Below are 22,196 nucleotides of genomic sequence, written 5' to 3' on the forward strand. Positions count from 1 at the left end.
TTTCGGTTTTCGGATTCGGATTGGGGTGTTGTTTTTGTTGTTGGATCTCTGGGCTTTATTGTTGTTGTTGTTGGTTCGAGAGCCAAGACAGCGCTGCGACTGCGACTGCGCCGCGTCGCTACTGCCACTTGCGCAGCAGCTGCGACGCCAGCGCTGACGCTGACGATGGCCCCGGCTATTACCTATATGAGCTGGCGTTATCATCTCAGCCGCAGCATTTTCAACTCGCGAGTGACAAGCGGCGCACGCAAGCGCCACAAGATCCCACAAGATTCGATCTTGTTCGAATATATCCATTATTCCCGACCACCGATCCCGTGCGATCTAAACCGCGGGTGCTGTTATTTATTTTTTTTTTTGGCATTTTTTTTTTCTTCTTGCACCATTCGCCCCCCTTCGGGTCCTTTACTGTGAAGTGGAATAATAACGAACCAGCGCAATCTCATAAATTTTTTTTAAAGTGCACATCGTGTCGAGGATAATCCCACGATAACCAGCAACCACCCGGCATGGTAAAATCAAGTCCATTCCCAGCGAAACAAAAAGCCAAACAAGGATTACACAAAAAAAATACTTGGAGGGGGGGGGGGGGATACTTGGGGGTCTAGTCTAAGACTAAGACCTTTGGGCCTGCGCCGGTGACCTTGCCTCGGCGACCTCTGCTAATTGATGAGGGTTGGTTGCCTCACAGGCCTCCAGGACACTGGAATGAAAATGAAAATTGATGCCGAATCCTGGGCCAGATTATTCATTTGGCCCAGGCCTTGGCCCAGGATGTGTCTCCCGACATAATTTATTCATTATCGAAATTGATTCATAAATAATTTCGCATTCACATTTGCCAGGCCAGGAGGCTAGGGGGGGGGGGGGGCTAGGGGGCAAAAGGGGATAAAATTTAATTAACGCAGATTACGATTCTCGACTTTTTGGGGGGCACACAGGCAGCACACAGGCTGTTGTGGCCGGAAAACTTCCAGAGAAACACGAGTCCAAGTAGCAACCCAACCCTTTGCCGACCATTTCCTGAAACACCCAAACATCATGTTGTTGTTGTTGTTGTTCATCTTGGAACTAAATTTTACGTTTTCTCAGCGAGAGTGAAAGTTTTGCCGGCCAAATGTTTATTTATTTGTTTTTTTTTTCGTCTGGTTGGGGCTGCTGTTCATTTGTTTTGCTGTCTGTGTCTCACTCGGCCTGGCCTGGCCTGGCCCGGCCCGGCCTGGTCGTCGTTGTTGTCAATTGTTTAGCATCAATAACCGAAAATTTGTGGCCTATGCTAATGAGCAGAAATCGAACAAACGAACGAGAGCCAAACAGGCAGCCAGCTAGACAACGAAAGAAAGTGGCCTTCCGACCAACTGAACTGTGACCATCATCGCCTCAGGTTGACATTAAAAGATGGCATTTGTTTAGGTTGTAGGTTGTGTTTTTTTGTAGGCCCACATATGCGACCAACTGACTTGGTGACTTGCAACTAATTGAGGCAAGAAACTAATGCAAAAGCACTGCAAAAAAAAAAATATTAAAAAAAATGAAGAAGTCTTATCATCAGAATTAAAACAGCTACCACTGTTTGTGAACAAAAAGCTGAAAGAAAAGTTAAGAGGTTAGAGGTTAAAAGATACTAAGATCTTAAGGCTTAATCTTAAAAAAATTAAGAAAATTATTTACAGTGTAACTGTGTAAAAAGAAGACAATTCAATGGGATTATTGAGTTCGAAGTTGTAGGAGTTGCAAGTGCCGGCCACATACTGCGGGTCGGCTGGGTCCACTTCACACGCTTCACAGACAATGGGAACAGCAGGCGGTGGCGCCCCCAGCCCCTGCCCCTTTCCAGTATCACCTCTTTTAATTGTTTGCCATTTCTTTTATAATGTATCTACATCTCCATAACGCTGAGCATAATTTCACTGCCAACATTTGTGACACCTACACATCCCAGCCAGCGAAGCACCAGCCACCAGCACCTCGCTAGTATCTCTACGGTCCAAAGTGAAAGTTACCTTTTTGGGGTAACTCTTCTTCTTTTAAACCCAAAGCTTCGTCTTCAGCTTCTGCTGGTTTTTTTTGGCCGCTTATGACATTTAAGCTGCGGTCATTGTGGCGGCTATGGGCAACTGGTATTCAATGCGCATCGCTGACCATTGAGGTGCACTTTTCCATTTCCAAAAGATTGCTGATTGCCGCCATTATGCAACCAAGAGAGAGAGTGATGGCCAGATAGAGGGGGGGGGCTAGGGGGTAGGCTATGGCTAAATGACATAATAACCAAGTTAGTACAATGGTTTTATTTTTTTTTGGCCAACCACTCACTCACTAGACATTGTTTTCTGGCTTCTATATGTGTGGCTTTATTCTTTTCAACATTTTATACTATTATGAGCTTAGTGCTGTGATGTAAGGGTATAGGTATAGTATTGTTGGTATAATATTTGATACTCTTTTTCAGAATGGAAAAAGAAAGAGTAATAGCCCTAATTGGCCATAATTTCTACTCATCTCGAGATACCTTCACTTTCCGTTTGCTGACGCAAACTCTACCAATCACTTTCTTATGTAATTTTTTTTTTTAAGGGCATTCCAGCTTCGTCACCTTTGCGGTTGATCCGCGAATATATCTGGTTTTTTGGTTGTTTTTTTTTCTGGTTGGCATTACCTCCCTCTTACCATGGCTAATTCGCGTGTTGTGCGTGGAATTTAAAAGATGATGATGAACGATACCACAAAAGCACCAAGCACAGTTACAGATACAGATACAGATACAATTTTTTGGGCCAAATGTTGCAGCATTTTGTTGTTAAACATAAAACCAATTAAACGTCCACTATTTTTGGCTTTCAAGTTTTACTTTCTGGCACGAAATCCAAGACTCTGATGTTGCCTGATGAATTATTGATGATGATGATGATGATGATGACTATGATGATGATGACTATGATGATGATGATAAAGTTGGTGGTAATGACAGCCGGTAACTGACTGAGATACTGACTCACTGGCCAGTCGGTTAGGTTATGTTTTAATTAGAGCGTATATTACTCTAACGTTTAAATGGGTCTATTTTGGAAGATTTGTCAAGTTTTGTTGCCAATTTTAGTTGCAATAACCTTGCCAGAGATATATATTTTGAAAATTAAACCAATTATGTATCTCATAGATGGTTATTTTAATTATTTTTCGGCCACAAGCCACAAGTTGGCTAATGTTGAGAGAGAGGGCCAGGTCGAGGGCCAGGTATGGTTACATACTTGGACCGAAAACGATACCTGCTCTGTCAGCCGGTCTCCCGGCTTGTGGCCTCTCTGATCTCTAACCCCGGGACCTCTGACAAGCCCTGACAGACTGACAAGAGACCTTTTTTTTGGATGAGAGGACGACGACGCGGTCGGTCAAAGGGGTTGAGGCCTGACAGGCCAGAGATACTGATGCTACTATCTGGTCGTAGTTGGAGCCACTGATAGCCCACCTCTTAGTAGTGAAGGTCAGTTTCCGGGTAATGGTGGCCATCAAGTAAAGGTGATCTAGGAAACCCACTCCAAGTTGGCGGCAGCTTCCCTCCCAGTGGCTTTTGTGTACATCCTGCGGCCCATCCTTCGTTATCCCCACCCTATCCTAACCGCCGATGCCCAATCTCTTCCAGATGCCACTACGCCTGACCCTTATCCTGGCCCTCTGCTGTTGTGCCGCCCAGGCGGTGCTCAGCGGCAAGGAACTGAAGCGCCGCGAGGCCGGCTTCGACACATACGGCCCACCGCCCAGGCCTGCCCCCCAGTACGGGCCACCGCCTCAGCAGCAGCACGTGCCCCATCGGGAGTACGGTGTGCCACAGCAGATACCCTTCCGGGAGTACGGACCGCCGGCCATTAAGTACGGCCCGCCGAAGCTCAACTTCCTGAGCGGCGGAGGCGGCGGCGGTGGAGGTGGTGGTCTCCACGAGCAGATCAAGACCCACTTCGGAGTGCCCAAGCCCTTCTACGGACCGCCCCACATCCAGCACAAGCCGGCGCCCCAGTACGGACCCCCGCCACCGAAGCCAGCTCCACAGTACGGACCCCCTCCCCAGCCCGCACCCCAGTACGGACCTCCTCCTCCTCATCATCCGGCGCCCCAGTACGGACCCCCGCCACCAAAGCCCGCCCCGCAGTACGGACCTCCGCCCCAGCCCGCTCCTCAGTATGGACCTCCGCCGCCGCAGAAGATCATCCACCGTCCGGCGCCGCAGTACGGACCTCCTAAGCCGCAGTATGGACCACCCCCACCACCGCCCCAGTCCCTGCCAGCGCCCCATGCCGCTCCTCTCTTCCGGCCCGCCCACCAGCCGGCCTCTTCGTACGGCCCCCCAGCCTCTGGACCCCTGAACCTGCCGCCCAAGCAGATCTTTGACGCTCCACCCCCCAACTACGGACCTCCACCACTGCCAGTGGCTCTGCCAGGACCCCCACCACCGGCCACCACCATTATCCTGAGCGGCGGCGGCGGTATCGGCGGCGGACACTCCGGACCCAGTGGACCCGGACCAGTGAAGCAGGTGCAGATCCAGATCGACGCCTCCGGACACACCCACAGCGTGAGCGGCTCCCAAGCGCCCTTCCACACGGCCTGTGACGGCTGGAAGCCGATCCCGGCTCCGGTGGGCGCCTACGTGGAGCAGAACCACATCGAGACCCAGGGAGGATACAGCCAGGTGGCCCAGGGACATGGCGGTGGCTTCGGAACCCAGTACAGCTCGGTCGGTGCCTCGGGCAACGGCGGCAGCAGCATTGTGGACGGACTCTCGGACGAGCAGCTCGTGGCAGTGGCCCTGCAGGGAGGCAGCGACGGCGGCCAGGTGATCACCGGACCAGGATCCAACTCCATCGAGACGGAAGCCCTTCAGGTGAGTTGGGATGCGGTGCTCCCGAGCCTCTACTCCAAGCTTCTCAAGCCAGATACTAAGCGGAATAACTTGCAACAGGTCGCCATTGGATCCCTGGACGACACCTACTCCAAGCCCCCCTCTGACTCGTACGCTCCTGGCTCGGTGCATGCCCAGAAGTACCAGACCATCGGACACTCGGGACCTCCACCACCGCCTCCCGGCGGTAACTACGGTCCTCCACCACCCCCGCCAGGCGGCAACTACTTGCCCCCACCTCCTCCCGGCGGCAACTACGGTCCTCCTCCACCACCCCCTCAGTTTGCGGCTCTCACCAGCAGCAGCAGCAGCAGCCACGCCCACTCCAACTCGCAGTCGAATGTGAACATTCAGTACGGTCCCCCGCCCTCCGGCAACCCTCAGCCCTTCCCGCAACACGGAGCCGGACAGCCCAACAAGCCAGTGGCCTACAGGCCCCCAGTGCCCGCTGGTCTGCTGGAATCCATTGGAGCCACTGTGCAGCACCTGGATCTGTTCGGAGTTAAGCCCGCCCAGCAGCCGAGCACCTACATCCCGCCCGCAGCCAATGAGATTGCCCTGCCAGGCCCTCCGCCTGCCCCTCTGCCCGCTCCCCAGGCCCTATACCAGCCGCCACCACCACCGCCCCAGCAGCAAGCCCCGCCCCAGGTGATTGTTCAACAACAGCTGCCCGCCCCCCAGCCCGGCCCGGCCTTTGTTCACCAGCAGAAGCAGTTCGGACCTCCGGGCCCCCCGCCGCCGCCAGAGCCCCAGTATCTGCCGCCTCCGCCAGTGGCCAATGTGCGTCCTCTGGGACCCCCACCACCGCCGCCACCATCGCAGCAGTACCTGCCAGCCGCCCCGCCACCACCGCTCTTCTTCCAACAGCAGCAGCAGCAGCAACAGCACCACCACCACGTCGAGAACAGCTACAGTGCCTCGCAGTACCACTCGCAGGGCCTGCCACTGCCCCAGCAGGCGCCCCGCTTCAGCCAACTGCCCCTGCAGCAGCCCCAACAGCCCCAGCCCATCATTATCCACGACTGCGGCCATGGCCCGAATCTGGTGAGCAGCACTGGCTACCAGGTGCAGCAGCAGCAGCAGCAGCAGCAACAGGTCCAGCAGCAGTTTGGCAGCATATCGGCCGCCTCGGCAGGAGCTTACAAGGCCATCGCCCAGAGCATTCCGGTGGCCGAGCAGCACACCCAGCAACTGGTGGCAGGACCCGCCGACAGCTACGGACCCCCACCCTCCGGCAACGACATCGACTTTGATCACACCGGCTACGCCTCGCAGAAGAACGCTGTGGCTGCTCTGCCCGACGGCACGGATCCCCAGCAGCTGCCCGGCCTGGACGGCCTGGACGTGCTCTCCGCCCAGAAGTCGCAGAGCATCCAACTGAACGGCCAGCAGCCCACCCAGAACTTCCAGGTGCAGTTCGGCGGATCGCTGAACAATGCCCCCGGAGCCGCCACCGGAGATGCCAACCACGAGGAGATTCTCTCGCAGGGTCTGCTCCAGTCGATCCTTACGGCCATCGAGCAGCCCAACCAGCAGAGTCTGCCCCAGAACCACAAGGCCCAGAGCCGCTCCGACGAGCATGGCGCTGAACACGCCGAGGATCATGCCGCGGGAGATGCGGAGGACCATGAGGATGGGGAGGAGGAGCAGTCGGTTAGCTCGTCGAACCGCGTGGAGGTCCGCGTCCTGCCCGAGGACGAGGAGGAGACCCCCGCCGAGGTCAAGCAGATCGAACCGATCGTGGTCAACGAGGAGGAGGAGGCCAAGCATTAGTCACCACTAGTTAGTCACTAACTATAGCATCGACCTCATCAGCGCCGCTTGAATCTATTTATTGCTGCCTCATCCAAACTCATCCCATCATTCCACATACCCCACATGCCCCATACACTCTATAGAGCCCTTTCCCCGCCCCCGCCCCTGCCCCTGCCAGTTGCCATAAAGAGAAAGTGAGTGAGGAGGGGTCCCAAGAAGGGGGGGGGTGCGCGAAGAGAACAAAGAAGCTACCAGAGCCGGAGTCGGTCGAGACTCCCGCTATGAAAAGTGCCTTTTCATGCTCGCCGCTCGTGTATAAAAATATTTAAAATAAATAATTAATTTATTAATATATTGTATTGTATATTATGCCTTAAAGTTTAAACCCACAACGAACTACACTACAAATATATACATGTATGTTTACGAAGAAAAAAGCGTGGCATCACTCCAAGATGAAAGCTGCCGGCGAGTTGCAAGTCATCTCCACACCAGGCATTGACTCTCGAATGGCAAGTGACTGTGCGGCAGAGTCCAAGGCTCCACTATCGACAGCCAGGGGAGTACTGGCTGCAAGTGCGCAAATTTAAATATAATATATAAACATCAAATATTTTTTGTCCCATCACAGAGCTAGAGAGTCTGAAGAGCCCTCTTTTCAGAAAAAGTGAAAGCATTGAAGATTTCAATTGCAGGCGTATTATTGTCTACTGGATAATTGGTAATATTTTATAGATTTTTTATGCATAATTCTAGTTATTACTAACTCTAGTAGTTTCATTCTTCTATTTAATGTTTCTGTTTACTTTTAACTACATATATAACTATAATAACTAATTTGTAGTTACTAGTTTGAAGGTTCAAGTTTCTAGTTTCAAGGTTATAGTTTCTAGTTTCCCAGTTTTTCGTTACTTTTTTATAGTTATTAGTCTCTTATTCTTACTTTTTATACCCTTGAAGAGGGTATGTATTATAATTTTGTAATATAAGTCGGAACAACCGAGATCGGCCGACTATATCCTATAGCTGCCATATAACTGAACGATCGGAAATGACTCAACATTCGTGTTTTTGAAGACAGAAAGTTGGAACTTAGTACAGATTCTATATTTTAGTTATATTATGATATTCTCATTAGGGTCAACCAACTATCTTCCCCAATTTTCATCCGATTCTCAAGCGGAGTACCTTAAACGATTTCTGGGTCGATTCTCCACCATTCTGCATCAAAATCCTGAGACGAAATATTTTTCAGATTTTTTGTCCATTTTTCCTGGTGGGGCCCTTGAAAATGGGGGTTTCCCCTATAGGGCTCACTGCGATGGCTATACCTTCCCCAATTCTTATCCGATTCTCAAGCGGAGTACCTTAAACGATTTCTAGATCGATTCTCCATCATTCTGCATCAAAATCCTGAGATAAAATATTTTTATGATTTTTTGTCCATTTTTCCTGGTGGGGCCCTTGAAAATGGGGGTTTCCCCTATAGGGCCCACTGCAATGGCTATATATTCCCCAATTCTCATCCGATTCTCAAGCGGAGTACCTTAAACGATTTCTAGATCGATTCTCCACTATTCTGCATCAAAATCCTGAGACAAAATATTTTTCAGATTTTTTGTCCATTTTTCCTGATGGGATCCCTTGGAAATGGGGTTTTCCCCTATAGGGCCCACAGGAATGGCTATATCTTCCCCAATTCCAATTACAATTTTCTAGTTTCTAATTATTAGTTTCTATAGATTTTTCTTCATAGCCTCTAGTTATTAGTTACTAGCTAAGGATTATTTATTGCTAGTTTCTAGTTAAGATTTAATTTAAAAAGTTCTCATTTCCTTAACATTCCAACTGAAAAGTGCAGATTTGGCTTCTGGGACAGCTAATGAATAATTATTTAACTTTGGCTTGGCCTTCCGGAACGCGTTCTCTCTCTGAATCGAGAACCTCTGACCTGCACAATTCCGATTCGGATTTCAATTCCATTCCAATTCCAGAGCATCCGCAGAGCATTGGGGGGGGAGGCTCTTGGCGCTCGGCTCCCAAAGAAACAATGAAAGACATAAAATTAATTAAATTAGCCATAAACAAAGCGAAAGGTGATTAATTAACTAGAAATTTATACCGTTATATAACCGAGGGGGGGAGGGAAGAAAAAGGCATGAAAGACGTGCCAGGCTGTTAGGGTTATGCGTTCCACCAAAAGGGGGCGGCAGCCCAACTGGCCAAAACTGGGCGGGGCTTTTGTCGCTTTATTTGGCCATTCATTAATATTTGGTTGCTTCAGTTTTTTGGACCAAGGCCTTGGAAGGGGCCTCTGTACTCGACTGCACGGCGCGAAATCCCCAATCGGTAGTACCTCTGGAAAAGGTTGTAGGTCTCCATATTTTTTGGCAGTGCATCTGGTCTTATTCTGGCCCGCTTTGTACTCCATTTTTGGCCCATTTGCCTTCCGCGTAGCTGCTACCTTTGTTTGCTGGGCCGGCAGGGCGTTCATTCAGTTTGCACACTTTTAATTAATGTTATTAAAAAGTCAAAATGAGCAGCAGTAGCAGCACTAGCAGAAACAGTACTCCTCTGACGGCTTGCAGAAAGGCCTCTTTTTTTTAAAGGTGGCTGTAGGGGGGAGGTGGAGGTAACGGTAGCAACGAAAGTGGCAAGAAATTTGGGCCAACTACTTGCTTGTTGGCTCATTATTTTCACTTATTTCCATCTCTTTGGCCTTTAATTAATTAAAAAACTATAAATAAGACACTAAATTGATTTAAATAATTATGAAATTCAACTCTGACACATTATAGATTATCTGTCTGTAAAGGCCTACAAATTGTATCCTTGTAGCCTTGTATCCTTTCTCCTGTCATACATTATCCTGCACTTATTGTCTTCCATTACTTTTATTTTTATTTTTTTTTTGTAATTCACGAAGAACATCACTGGCAGTAGCAGTTGTTGCATGTATTTTGCTGCGGCTTCCCCTCCACAGACTATAGAGACTCACTCACTCATTTCCATTAACTTTTGCAATTTGACTGCCACATCGACATGGGTGCGGCACAGAGAAGGCTGAGGCCAGACACTGCCTGGCTGCCTGGCAATTGTGCAAATTTGTCATTTCAGTCAGAGCGATCAGCGAAAAACGCGAAAAATGTAATTTCCCAGCAACAATTGAGGGAAAGTGGTATTTTGATTAATCGTCGATTTGCATGCGAGTGCGGAACTTGCACAAAAATCCAACCAAGAAAAGTAATTTATTAAAAAAAACAGGGCTAATTGAAATATGAAATATATAAAAAATAAAATATGTATAAAAGCCAGCAGATAGATGGTTTAATGCTCTACAAGCATAATATAGATTCTATTCCTGAAGGATCTGGTTATCTGGTATACCATATCCAGAAATCTCTAAAACTTGTCTTTAATCTTAAAAGACTTCAAATTTCTTACTAATTTCTTGCAGTGCATTATCAGCCATCAAAAAATCATTGTAACTGAAAGCCAGACCACACCACACCACACCAAACCAAACCCGGTGAGTGGCAAAAAATGGCTACAAAAAATAAAAAGAACAACTCGAGGACATAAATGGCAAGTGCGGCTGGAAAATTGTGTTGATTTTTCGGGCTTGGTTATTGGATTCTTTATTTGCCATCCTCCATCCGGCCATCCATATTACGTATACGCCTAGTTGGTCCTCAGTATGTTGTCCTTGCACTTGGACATCCATCCGGCCAGAATCAGAATTCGTAGCTTCTTGGAGGGTCGTTCTCGGATGCGATGGTCACGCAGAAATGAGGGGCGACCCTAATTACAGTTAATTGGCGACGGGTTGGCGAGGAGGGTTTCTATCCCTGGCTGGGCTAGCATCTGATGGCTTATACGCACTGCGCGACAGGGCAAAAATACACAATTTTCCACTTTGTACTAATCAAGAACTCATTATCCTTCATTATGCTTTTCAAGTTGCAGTGTCGGCGACGTCCCTACACATTCCTTTTCCGTACTGCCTCGCCCCATGCCCCTCGCCCTGTAGAATCCATGTAGAAATCCTTGCAAAGGCTCCACAGGAGCCATCATTCATGCGGTCTTCGGTATGGTTTTGCTTTTTTTTTCCTGTTCCTACTTTTGACTTTGGCTGGGTCTCCCTGGTCTCCCTGGCCTCTATGGTCTAGTCGGGCCTGGTCTGTCCTGCTTTGCATTACTTTCAGGCAACCTAAATGGCAACCTGCAACTGCTGAGCTTAAATTATGCACAATTTTATAAATGCCACGGCAAATGTCGCCACAAACACACTCACACTCATACCCAAGAGCCGGAGAAGAGATGGTTGCTGGACACACACATGAGTACTTAGCCAGGACGTGACTGCGGTCAGAATAAATAGCAGCAGCAGGCAGCAGGAGCGAGCAGGTCAAGGCGTTGGAGCAGAGGGTCCACTTCATTTGGGGCCATTAGTTGGGCATTAAAGACTCTCCACCGTTTAATACTATTTATGCTCTATTTACGATTCAAAAGGTAAATAATATACATACATACTAAATATGTATATACCAAGTCTAAATAATAAACAACTCTTCTTAAATGCAAAGAGTTTGTGGCCAAAATGGAAGAGGTTCGCTGCTGCCACTCTGGCTGACATAATGGGGCAGCGTGTTTTTGGAGCGAACGCCTTTAATGAACGCATTTATACCAAATGGCTCGCAAGGAAAAGGTTAGAGGGGGGAGGAGGAAGGCAGGCGGCAGCTGGAGGACACTTCACATACGCACGGCAAGGATACGGATGAGGATACGGGGAAGGTCTCCGAGAAAAGGGAAATGAAAGGCGCTAATAAAGTGCACTTGTCGCCGCGGCACAAGGCGAACCAGCAGTAGCAGCAGCAGCAACAACTAATGGCCACTGGCCAGAGGTCCTTCCGAGGACTATTTAGATGGGGTGGGGGAGGGGGGGTGTGTGTAGAGCTTTACAGAGGAAGGACCTTTTGTTTACTGCCCACAGCAAGGACACTCGGTGCGGCAGGAAAAGCGTTTCTAATTTCAATCTGTGGAGCATAAATCTTTGCCTCCTGGCTGGCAACTTACCCAGCTATTCTTCTTCTACCCAAAGGACTCTCCACCATCACCACCCCCCCCTTACATACCACCCAACAACAGTCAGTTAAAATTATTGTTATTGCTGCGAGTGTTTGTTAAAATTTTTGCAATTAAGTTTCAATCCTGGCAGCCAAGACGGCCAAGACGGCCAAGACGACGGCGGGCTTCCATTACAAACCGTTTAGTTGGCCATTCGATGGGCCACTGCCCTCTGGCTTGACCTCACACCCCCACCTCTCCCACCTCTGAAACATAAGTAGAGTGGCCTGCCTCATGCATTTATTCATTTCATTTTGTTTAAGTGACCTTTTGGCCTTACGGCGCGTGACTTTTGACCCGGGTAGGGGGCACAGTGGCCAGGTGGTCAGGTGACCAGGTGACCAGGTGGGATGTCGGCAGCAGTGGCTGTTTAATGGCTGCACGTAGTCGCCGCCATGTGTGAAGTGTGTGTGTGTGTTTTCGGGGCACACTTCATTAAATGCGCGTATAATTTGTGAGTCGCCGTGAACTTCGAACCCGGGTTTTAATTGCCCAGGTCACAGGGGCACAGAGGCAGGTCATTATGATAGATACTTACTCAAGATACTTGATCCTTTTAATAAAAACTCTAATTGGAATTTTTATTTTATTTTTAATTTTTATTTATTCTGCTACTTTAGAGCCCTTTTCTTTATTAATTTTTTAAGCTTTTAAGTCTTTTTGTTTGTCTTTGCAGAAACTCCAAACTGCCATCTTGATCTCTTGGCCCTCTGAGCTGGCCTTGGTCCTTGGGCTGGCCATTTTGTAGTTTGTTTTATTGCAATTGCATTACAAAGTCGCAGATGCTGACAAGTGGATCCTCTCCGGGAGAATCCAGGCCCGAGGATGCCTCCCCGAAATGGTATTCATAGCTGAAGCGGAACAAACGCTTATTACACCTTTTTATTGAGAATTTATGGCGGACGGGGGACGGTGGAGTGGGCTTCTAATTTACAGCCAAGACGGACAATAGAAAGGACGAACCTCCGCCACCGCCTCCGCCTCCCGCCCCTCAACCGTCAATTTATGCCGCCCACCTTCGACCTCGAGGGATAAGCAAATAATCCCCTTATAATTAGCAGCCAACAGGATGAGGAGCAAAAAAAAAAATAGAAACAACAAGGACAGCAAGGACAACACAACTCAAGGCTCAAGGACAACAACATTCCGGTAAGTGGTTAATGTTGAGCAAATTATTAAATTTTAGGCCATCTCCCCCCCGTCTCCGCCTCCTAGTGAGGCTTTAGTGGAGGGCGTGGCCTGGTCGAACCATAAAAAGATTAAGCAGGCGAGCGGCGTGTTAATTTATGGCCAACAAATATGCTTGGCAGAACACCGCCACCGCCACTGCCGCCGCTTTGGAAAGCCAAGGCCAAATGTCCTTGTTGGGCCAAACCCACCCAAAAAAAGGGGGTGACAGTAAAAGTGGGTGATGGCTGGAATGGGTCTGAGCCTGGGTGGCAGGTGGCCCTACTCGCTTAGGCCCGCTTAAAAAGTTGTAAAATTTGTTAAAAACACTTGAATGCGTCCAGTAAGGAGTAAGGAGAGCATGCGAAAAATTAAACGAGTGTAAATAATATAAAAAACAATGAAAAATGGACAATGGAATGCCTAAGAGAGAGGTGGGAGGATGTACAGGGTTAGACCCTTAGTCTGAAAGGTCATGAGTGGTGGCTTTGATAGCAGCTGTTAGAAAGAAACTTGGACTGGTTTTGAATTACAAAGAATTCTTATATCCCCCAAGACTTGAATAGATTTTAATAAAATAGTCCTTTGACTATTTCGTTATTCAAACTTTTAAGGAAATTACTCCCGTTGGCTGGACAGGAAATCAGTTCTGTCTTTGCCATTCCCAGATGCCACCGCAATTAAGTTTTTCGGGCAAGTCTTTTGATGGAAGCCCCCGGTTGCGGCATCCAATCCGGGCTTAACTTATCTGCCAGTTCCGCCGGACTGGTCCGCCGAGAGCTGGGGGTCCGGGTCCGGGTCCGGAATCAGATGACTCTCATTGCGCGCGGAATGCAATCAAAAGGCTGCACAAAGCCGGGACTGGCTGGCATTATCCGATGTCTCTACTGACATTGTTTGGGCCATGGCGGATGACCAGTCTTTTAGCCTCCGTTCGCTTCCGTTAAGGCCCTTAATGAAAACTGTCAGACAATGACAACGATTTCAATCGGCCATGTCCAATCATTGATCTGGGGATATTATTATTAATATTTCATAAAGTCACACGGTCGGTCTCTGGTTCTCTCGTTCTCATTATAAAAACATTTAATAAAATGGCGATTAAATTCGCAAATAAAAAAAAGAAGTGGGAGGAAAAGAAATAACGCTCAACTAATTAAGTTAATACGCCGAGACAACAGGGGGCGTGGCAGAGGCGAAATTTACGACCATTTGCATTTACATCGATTTTTTCGTTGGCAGTAGGGAGTAGGGAGTTGGGAGTTGGGAGTAGAAGCCCTGCAGCCTGGCAACTTTCCTCCATGTCCATGTCCACATCCATGATCCATGATTCAAAAGTTGCATGCATTATGTAAATTAATTTAAACACACAAAAAACAATGCAATATGAAAAAGTGCGGCATAAAAAGAAGTTAAATAAATAAAAAATACGGGGAATGCCCACACAATGGGCCAACAACAGCAACAGCAACACAGTGCAATGCTGTGTAATGCCGGTTGAGAGCTGAAAGCTGACATTGCGAAATGAAATCAAATAAAATGTTGCAATGCAACTGAAGAGACAGCCGCAAACCTCAGAAAGAGACGGCCACCAGGGCAATCGAAGCCGTCTAGTAAATTAAAAATTAATTACAATAAATCAAAATGGAGTGGACAATCGGATTTCGAGCAAAGCGTTTGCCAATCGGCAACAATTCATCGCGATTTAACGTCATTTTCTTCCTCGTTTTTTTAAACACTTACCCAGACTCCTGGAAAAAAACTTACTACCCAAGACCCAAAAACGGAAAGATTTTCAAATAAGATGGGGATAGCTTTTTTATTTTATTACAAAGATATAAAGAATACAAAGCACAAAAGACAGCAGCGTCTGAAATTACTGTCGAGTAATGATCTTCAGACAGTTGTCTAGAGGATGTATCACTTCATTTGGGTATGGATTTGAAGGATGGATGGATTAAGATGGATCTGTCATTTATCTCGTGAAGCTTTCCACACCGGGCAAAGGGGGTTCCTCCTTATAATCACGATGTTACATTCTTCCAAAAGCCTGCTTCCTAGGTAAACAAGAAAGAAAATCAGTAAGATGTAGAATAAAATCTCCATTAATAGTGGAGATCGTACGATAACGCATATGTATCTTTTAATAAGATATCGTTAATCTCATCGCATTTAATCTCACGTTACAACCTAGGATATACAGTGGCTATATACAAGGTACAATATAGTCGCGATCTTCGTACAATATTATAGAAATGTCCGATCTACGATTTACTTCCAATATCTTTATGTCCTTTGATCTGCGTCCTGCGATATGCGGCTTACGATCTTCATTTTACCGCATGCAAATAAATGCCACTTACAGGACACAGCCTGGTACAGCCTACAGCTATGGGGTACGACGTACGGGCTACGGAATACTGGATACGGCCTGCGGCCGTACGTAGCCTTTATTTTCATGCGTTTCCAGTATTTCCGGAATAACAAAAAAGTATGACCGTATTTTCCGCAATCAACCTCATTTTAAAATTAAAAAAAATATGGTCACACTTTTTTGTTATGCACACCTGGTCACTCTAAATTTTCCGCACACTAAAATTTTGTAGTGTGACCGTATTTTGATAGATAAAAAATTAGTGTGACCAGGTCTACATAACAAAAAAGTATGACCGTATTTTTACTTTTTATGGAATAAAAATTAGTGTGACCGTATTTTATTAGATACAAAATTAGTGTGACCAGGTCTACATAACAAAAAAGTATGACCGTATTTTCACTTTTTTTTAGATAAAAAATTAGTGTGACCAGGTCTACATAACAAAAAAGTATGACCGTATTTTTACTTTTTATGGAATAAAAATTAGTGTGACCGTATTTTATTAGTGTGACCGTATTTTATTAGATACAAAATTAGTGTGACCAGGTCTACATAACAAAAAAGTATGACCGTATTTTTACTTTTTATGGAATAAAAATTAGTGTGACCGTATTTTATTAGTGTGACCGTATTTTTAGATAAAAATTAGTGTGACCAGGTCTACATAACAAAAAAGTATGACCGTATTTTTAATTTTTTTAGACAAAAAATTAGTGTGACCAGGTCTACATAACAAAAAAGTATGACCGTATTTTCACTTTTTTTTAGATAAAAATTAGTGTGACCAGGTCTACATAACAAAAAAGTATGACCGTATTTTTAATTTTTTTAGATAAAAAAATAGTGTGACCAGGTCTACATAACAAAAAGGTATGACCGTATTTTTAATTTTTTAGATAAAAAAATTAGTGTGACCAGGTCTACATAACAAAAAAGTATGACCGTATTTTTAATTTTTTTAGATAAAAAATTAGTGTGACCGTATTTTTAGATACAAAATTAGTGTGACCAGGTCTACATAACAAAAAAGTGTGACCATATTTTTTTAATTTTTAAAATGGTGTTGATAGCGGAAAATACGGTCATACTTTTTTGTTATGCAGACCTGGTCACACTAATTTAATTTAGAAAAAACAGCGTCCGGGTCCTTTACATTTTTTAAATACAATGAATCTTACAACTAAAAAAAACCTCTTAAAAACTATTTACAGGTAAACCTGTTGCAGGTAATGGAGACCGAGCAGATTATATGCATCCAGGCTTAAATTCCTTGTTTGCGGGTACTCACGGCCTGAAAAAGCAAAAATAATGTAAATAATCTTTAAAAAGTGTAAGAATGTGAATTTTGAAGAAAATAAACTGAAGTAAATTATAAAACTGTTATTCACTTAAGGGAACTTAATATTTTTTAAGAAATTGCAAAACATATTCACGACGTAAAGTGAAAAATGAAGCGATGTGGACGTGGAATTTCAAAAAGCTTTGTCGTGGTCATGTGGCATGGTAGGTATTTTCAGATCCAGTTTCAGGGGGAATGGTAGTGCCTTTATTTATGTAGCCCGTAGGCCGCACCCCGTAGCCCGTACGCTGTACGTCGCAGCCCGTGGGCTGTACCCCGTAGCCCAAACGTTGTACACCGTAGCCCATAGGACGTATTCCGTATCCTGTAGCCCGTAAGTCGTAGCCCGTAGGCCGTATTCCGTACCCCGTACGTCGTAGCCCGCAGGTTGAACCCCATAGCCCGTTGCCCGTACGCCGGCGTGTACCCCGTAGCCCGCATTCCACGCCTGATAAGATCGTAGATTGTAGGTGGTAATCCTTTGCCGTAAACCGCACGCCTCTTTTGCGATCTACTCCGGGACCTTCTTACTACTTACGCCTTAAAATGTCGATCCTAAGCCGCAGATCACCGAAATTTAATTTTATGCCGTATATCGTACATCTACAGTGCGTTCTAGATCGCATGCCGAGATCGTAGCTTGTCGGCCGTGTATCGTATCGTAAACCCCATAAGATCGCGATCGAATCAAACGACGAGATGAGATTAAACTCGATGGAATTGGACAGTATTGACCCAGGAAGAGTAATATAGGGTATAAGGTCACTAGTTAGTTATGAGGCTCACCTTTATTCCGCAAATTAAATTCCGGCCGTGTCATAATTTGTTTTCCGCTTTGATGAAATCCAGTAATCGATTGGGTCGCAATTTAACACCTGGACCTTAATTGCCTAGTTGACATCATTTTATTTATGCAGCCAGAAAAAAGCCAGCAAACATGAACCTCATGTAGTTTTAATTGCACTTCATCAACAGCTGGCCAAAAAAAGTGTGGTGTGCATAAATGATGTGTTTATACTCTATCTATTGGGTGTGGCGCAAAATAATCCATCGGATTAAAAGCTTGGTAATAAAAAAAAAAACAAAAGAAAATTAATAAAAAAAATTTATAAATTTTTAAAAGCTAGAAAAAAATGTAAAAATAAATAGCAAGAAAAATATAAATGATTGGGAATAATAAGGTTAAGTTGTAATCATGCTTATAAACTATAATAAATATTTCATAATAATAATGATAATTCAAAAATAACTAGTTTTATACCTTACTCTTATAATATTTTTTTTTATATTCCAGGGATGGATATCAACTGAATGGCCTTCCCAACTGATCTTGGATGAAGAAGGGGCTGGACGTTAAAATGACCACAAAATGCACATAAAATGTATCACTTTACGTGACGACATAATTGTTGAAATAAAAATGCAGTGTTTTGAGTTTTATTTTTGTTTTACACTTTTATTGAATTCATATTTGGTTTTTTGTTTGAATCGCTCTTGTGTTGAGCGCTCTGTTCAAATTCATCTCTGGTTCAAATTGCATAACATCCTGGCTGCCTGAAAGTGAGTCTGTTCATGTCAGTTCATGTCCTGCGTGTGTTTTGGGTGTGTGGAAAGTGTCACCATGTTTTTGTGTGATGTGGTAGTGTGGTGGTGGTGCTTACTTTTCTTGCACCTTTTTCTTTCGTTAATTCTTCTCTTAAATCTCTTATGCAATTTAATCCATAATTCTTGTTCTTTTTCTTGTTCTTGTTCCGCTTGATGGTAGGTTTCTGTTTCTGTTTCGCTTATCCATTTTCGTAAATATAGTTATTATGAATTGGTAATATTTCAAAGTGTGTTCCATTTCAATTTGGAGCAACGTACATTTATTTTCATTGAGTCTCGTATTTTTTTTTTTTTTGCATTGCATTTTGTGTTTTTTTTTGTAACCACATTAAAATTGTTTGCATTTATCGCCACTGTTTATGCTTAAAATTGTATTTAACATATTTACTTTAAAAATGTTTTTTTTTTTTTTTTTCACTTTGCGACAAATTTTCTGTTTACTTTTTTCCTTTAATTAACTCTATCAGGAAAATAATATATAAAAAAAAAAATAAAGAGAAAAAGAAAAACTGACAATGAATTTCAACGAAAATACGTGTCCAAACGAACATAATAATAGGGTCAACATACAAATTTTTAATTATCGCTTATCATTTACATATTTATATCGGTTTTCATTAAATTACAATACTCTATATAGTCATAGGTTTAGCATCTGCAACATGGACTTTATTTTCACCTTATTTTATACATACATAGAAATTGTTTTTGTTTTTTTTTTTGTATCTTTTTCGTTTTTTTGTTCTTTGCAGTTTTTCTTTTTCTATCTGACACTTATATATCTTTTTGGATGAAATGGACCATCGGTTTGGGTTGCCTCTGGTTTGATATTGAATTTTATTCAATTTTACTATTTTTAAGATTTTTTTTTTAAACACTCACGTCGAATGAACCGGCTTAGACTAGTGCACGCGAACGGATATATGGAAGGGAAATTAAAGCAATCATTTGTAAAAAAAAAAATTTACAAATAGGTACATTAACTAATTGCGAATCGCAGCTCTTTAGATCCACCCTTAAGATTATAAATCCAAGAGTTTTGAGGATCTTTATGTAGAGATTCTATAGAATCTTTAAGAATCCTTAAGCTGCGAAAGCAGCCTCATATCTGCGAGCTGTCTAACAATCCAACAATCTTATGTCTGCTCGTTGATCTTTTGGTCTTTTTGGTTTTTTTTTTATTCTTTTGGGGGCATCATTTCTTATGCTTTCTTCCCGTTTCCTCTCTAGCCACTTTCTTTCATTTTTCTATTCGTAATCACATTCATAAAATATAACCTCTTGATTTTTCGATCATTATGCATTATGCCGACCAAGTGTAGCATTAAATACATACATACATACATACATATATATATGTATAATTATGACTAGTTTGAAGAGTTTATAATATTTATTTGATTTACCAGGATACCAGGGACATTGAGGGATATATGTTATGTGGGGACTATTTTTGGGGATTAGGGTTAGACCCTTTTATTATTTTTTTTTCATTTCGGGGTGGGATCGCGGATCTGCTGACTCTTAAAGATACATTTACTAACTGTGTGTGAGAGAGTGAGGGCTTTTCAAGAGAGAGAAAGATAGATAGATCGAGAGAGAGAGAGAGATAGATAGATAGAGACCTTAAATACTCGAGTTTGAATTATTAGCAATATGCTTTTACTGGATAGTTGGTTATTTTCTCTGTCAATATCATCTGTCAAGACTCTGTTTCAAACACACAACAATAATCAGTATCTGGTAACTGGTATCTTGTATCTTTTTTTTATCGCTTAGCTCTAAACACATCGAAATGTCCAATATATAGGTAGAGATTATTCTTCTGATCTTCTGATATATGGAGCAGTTATAAAAAAAAAAAAAAAAAAATTATCTGGACTAATTATGTTGATTTGCTTATATGTATGTACAAGTTGCGACGCCCTGCCCTCCTCCTTAAATTTTACTATAGTCTTGAACTTATGCTAGTTACAAAAAAAAATTCACTTCTCCTCCTAGACGACCTCCTAGCCGACCTTCGACCTGCTTTAAATCGCAAGTAGCTCTCTCTGTTAGTTGGTATTATATATTAATTATAATATTATTAGACACCTATAACTTAACCTTGTACTCGATAGATACATACATAATTCAATCTGTCTGCTTGTGTCTCTCTTGTGGTTCTGCTGGCTGCGTGAAAAGTATCTCAAAAGTATCTCAAAAATGAACCGAAAGGATAGTCTCAACTGTGAACTGGATGAATTATTACACTCGAAATCTGGGGGCTTAGCTAGAGATGGAAGAGTATCTCCTGTAGTCTTTTTTGTATTTACAAGGTCTGTTTATGTATGTGTGAGTTTTTCTCTTTTTTTTTTTGTAGTTTTATTTTTTATATTTTTAATTTTTTACATGCTTCAAATGCATGTGCAACTAGAATTCACACTTAAAAAAAAAAATCCTAACCACCATCTTTCGTTTGTTTTTTTTTTTAGAAAAATGTGATAAGTGTCTCTGTTCCGGTTGCTCCTTTGGCTACTTAATTTAATGATAAAAGGACCTGCATCCTGCACCGCCCGAAGGCGGCCAGTTGGGGGTTGGAGGGGGTGGGTCAAGAGAGAAAAGGGAAAGGGTGTAGCGACCGAGACTATGAACCTAGTTTGTGATTCCAGTTGGCAATTCGACAGAGATTTCAGTTCCCGCCCCACCGAATAGCTATGTGCCCCGAAACGTACTCGCCTGGACTACCTGGCGCCCGGCCAGTGGCTCCTCCACATCCTCCTCTAGATCCTCCTCCAGATCCTGTTCCAGTGACTTGTTCCGTGACTCTTCGTTGCTTCGTTGTTTGTCCTTGTCCTTGCTGGCGGTGGCCTTGAATGGCTGGTGGGCGGTACTGCGTCGATGGGGCGCTGCCTGTCCAAGGGCGTGGGCGAGACCCCGGCACTGGGCCACCGCCTGGCTGAGCAGCGGCAGTCCGCACATGAAGAGCAGCAGCCACACCAGGCCCGGCGGTCGAAAGGCCCCAGAATTGCCATGATGCATCGCCGCCGGATGTTCACCTGAAGGGAAAGCGCAAAAATAAAGAAGAAGCCACCGGGTTAGTAAAGGTTGACCTCAAGGGTCAGGGGGGACAGCGGTACAAACAGCGAGAAAAAAAAACATAATTCCCAGAAGGTAGAACCCAAAGAAGGCGGGTGGTGCTGCTGCATATTGTATGGTTATAGAGCTCGAGTATAATTCAGGAAGTAAAGAAAACAGAATAGGGTTTTTTTTAGACGAGGCGTTAGCCATTTTTTTGCAGAATCTCAGTATCCCTAAGACCCTAATAGACCTTTTGATTTAAAATCCAACCCTGGAGGTTCATCAAGTGTCCTTCAAAACAGAGGCTAACTTGGAAGAGACAACCAAAGAATTATATTTTTACATCTTTCCCGAAGATTCTTACAAAGAAAGCTAAGCTTTGAAGACTTTATACCGTTCTAGTGTTAGGGGCGCTACCGCATATTGTACGGCTGTAAGTGCAACGATATGGGATGAGAGGGTAAAGAAAAGTGGAGAAGATTACTAGGAAGTAACTAATTAGTATCCATATTAATAATATTATGAAGTATTACCCCCACCAGAAACCTCCAATATTGAAGAATCATAAAATAATAGACCCTTTAATTTAAAATCCAACCTCCAGGTCCATCAATCGCCTCCCAAAATAGTGTCCAGTGCTTGGAAACGAGTTCATTTGGAAGTCAATATTTTTAAAATGGCTTTCTGGATTTCTCTTCAAGATCTATGGATTTGGCGGCAGAAGGGGCGTTAAAGGAGTACACAAGTATGCAACTTTGAAAATGTAGTATCTGGTAGTTTTATCTGTATCTGCATTCCCAGCTAAAAGGCAGTGGCTGGCTGGCTGACTGGCTGGCAACCAAGCCCGCCTGGCAAATCCAGAAGCTTTATTG

General features: G+C 44.3%; 2 protein-coding genes across 5 annotated transcripts in view; one reads left to right on the plus strand and one right to left on the minus strand.

Annotated features, from left to right (window-relative positions):
• Nucleotides 1–218: 218 nt before the first annotated feature.
• LOC108127196 (proline-rich protein 12) lies at nt 219–6,811 on the plus strand. Its single transcript, XM_017244108.3, has 3 exons — nt 219–512; nt 3,641–4,876; nt 4,955–6,811. The coding sequence occupies exons 1-3, from the start codon at nt 510–512 to the stop codon at nt 6,665–6,667; spliced, it is 2,952 nt and encodes a 983-aa protein (XP_017099597.2). The 5' UTR covers nt 219–509; the 3' UTR covers nt 6,668–6,811.
• Nucleotides 6,812–14,825: 8,014 nt separating this feature from the next.
• dpr8 (defective proboscis extension response 8) overlaps nt 14,826–22,196 on the minus strand; it is a 145,042-nt gene continuing 137,671 nt past the window's right edge. For 2 of the 4 annotated variants that reach the window (XM_017244096.3, XM_043213009.2), the window contains 3 exons: nt 20,979–21,302; nt 17,446–17,721; nt 15,982–16,611 (listed from right to left, as the gene is read on the minus strand). In XM_017244096.3, coding sequence (XP_017099585.2) covers nt 17,672–17,721; nt 20,979–21,302 — 374 coding nt within the window. In that variant the 3' untranslated portion in view covers nt 15,982–16,611; nt 17,446–17,671. Of the gene's footprint in view, nt 15,001–15,981; nt 16,612–17,445; nt 17,722–20,978; nt 21,303–22,196 lie in introns of those variants that run through there. The other 2 variants (XM_070283031.1, XM_017244100.3) reach the window with 2 other exon arrangements.

The sequence above is a fragment of the Drosophila bipectinata genome, chromosome XR, assembly GCF_030179905.1.
Source record: "Drosophila bipectinata strain 14024-0381.07 chromosome XR, DbipHiC1v2, whole genome shotgun sequence".
NCBI classification, from domain to species: Eukaryota; Metazoa; Arthropoda; class Insecta; order Diptera; family Drosophilidae; genus Drosophila; species Drosophila bipectinata.

What these genes read in the sequence shown, in the direction of transcription:
- LOC108127196 (XM_017244108.3), top strand. An exon ending in TCGAGACGGAAGCCCTTCAG is followed by an intron (nt 4,877 to 4,954) that starts GTGAGTTGGGAT and finishes AACTTGCAACAG; the next exon opens with GTCGCCATTGGATCCCTGGA.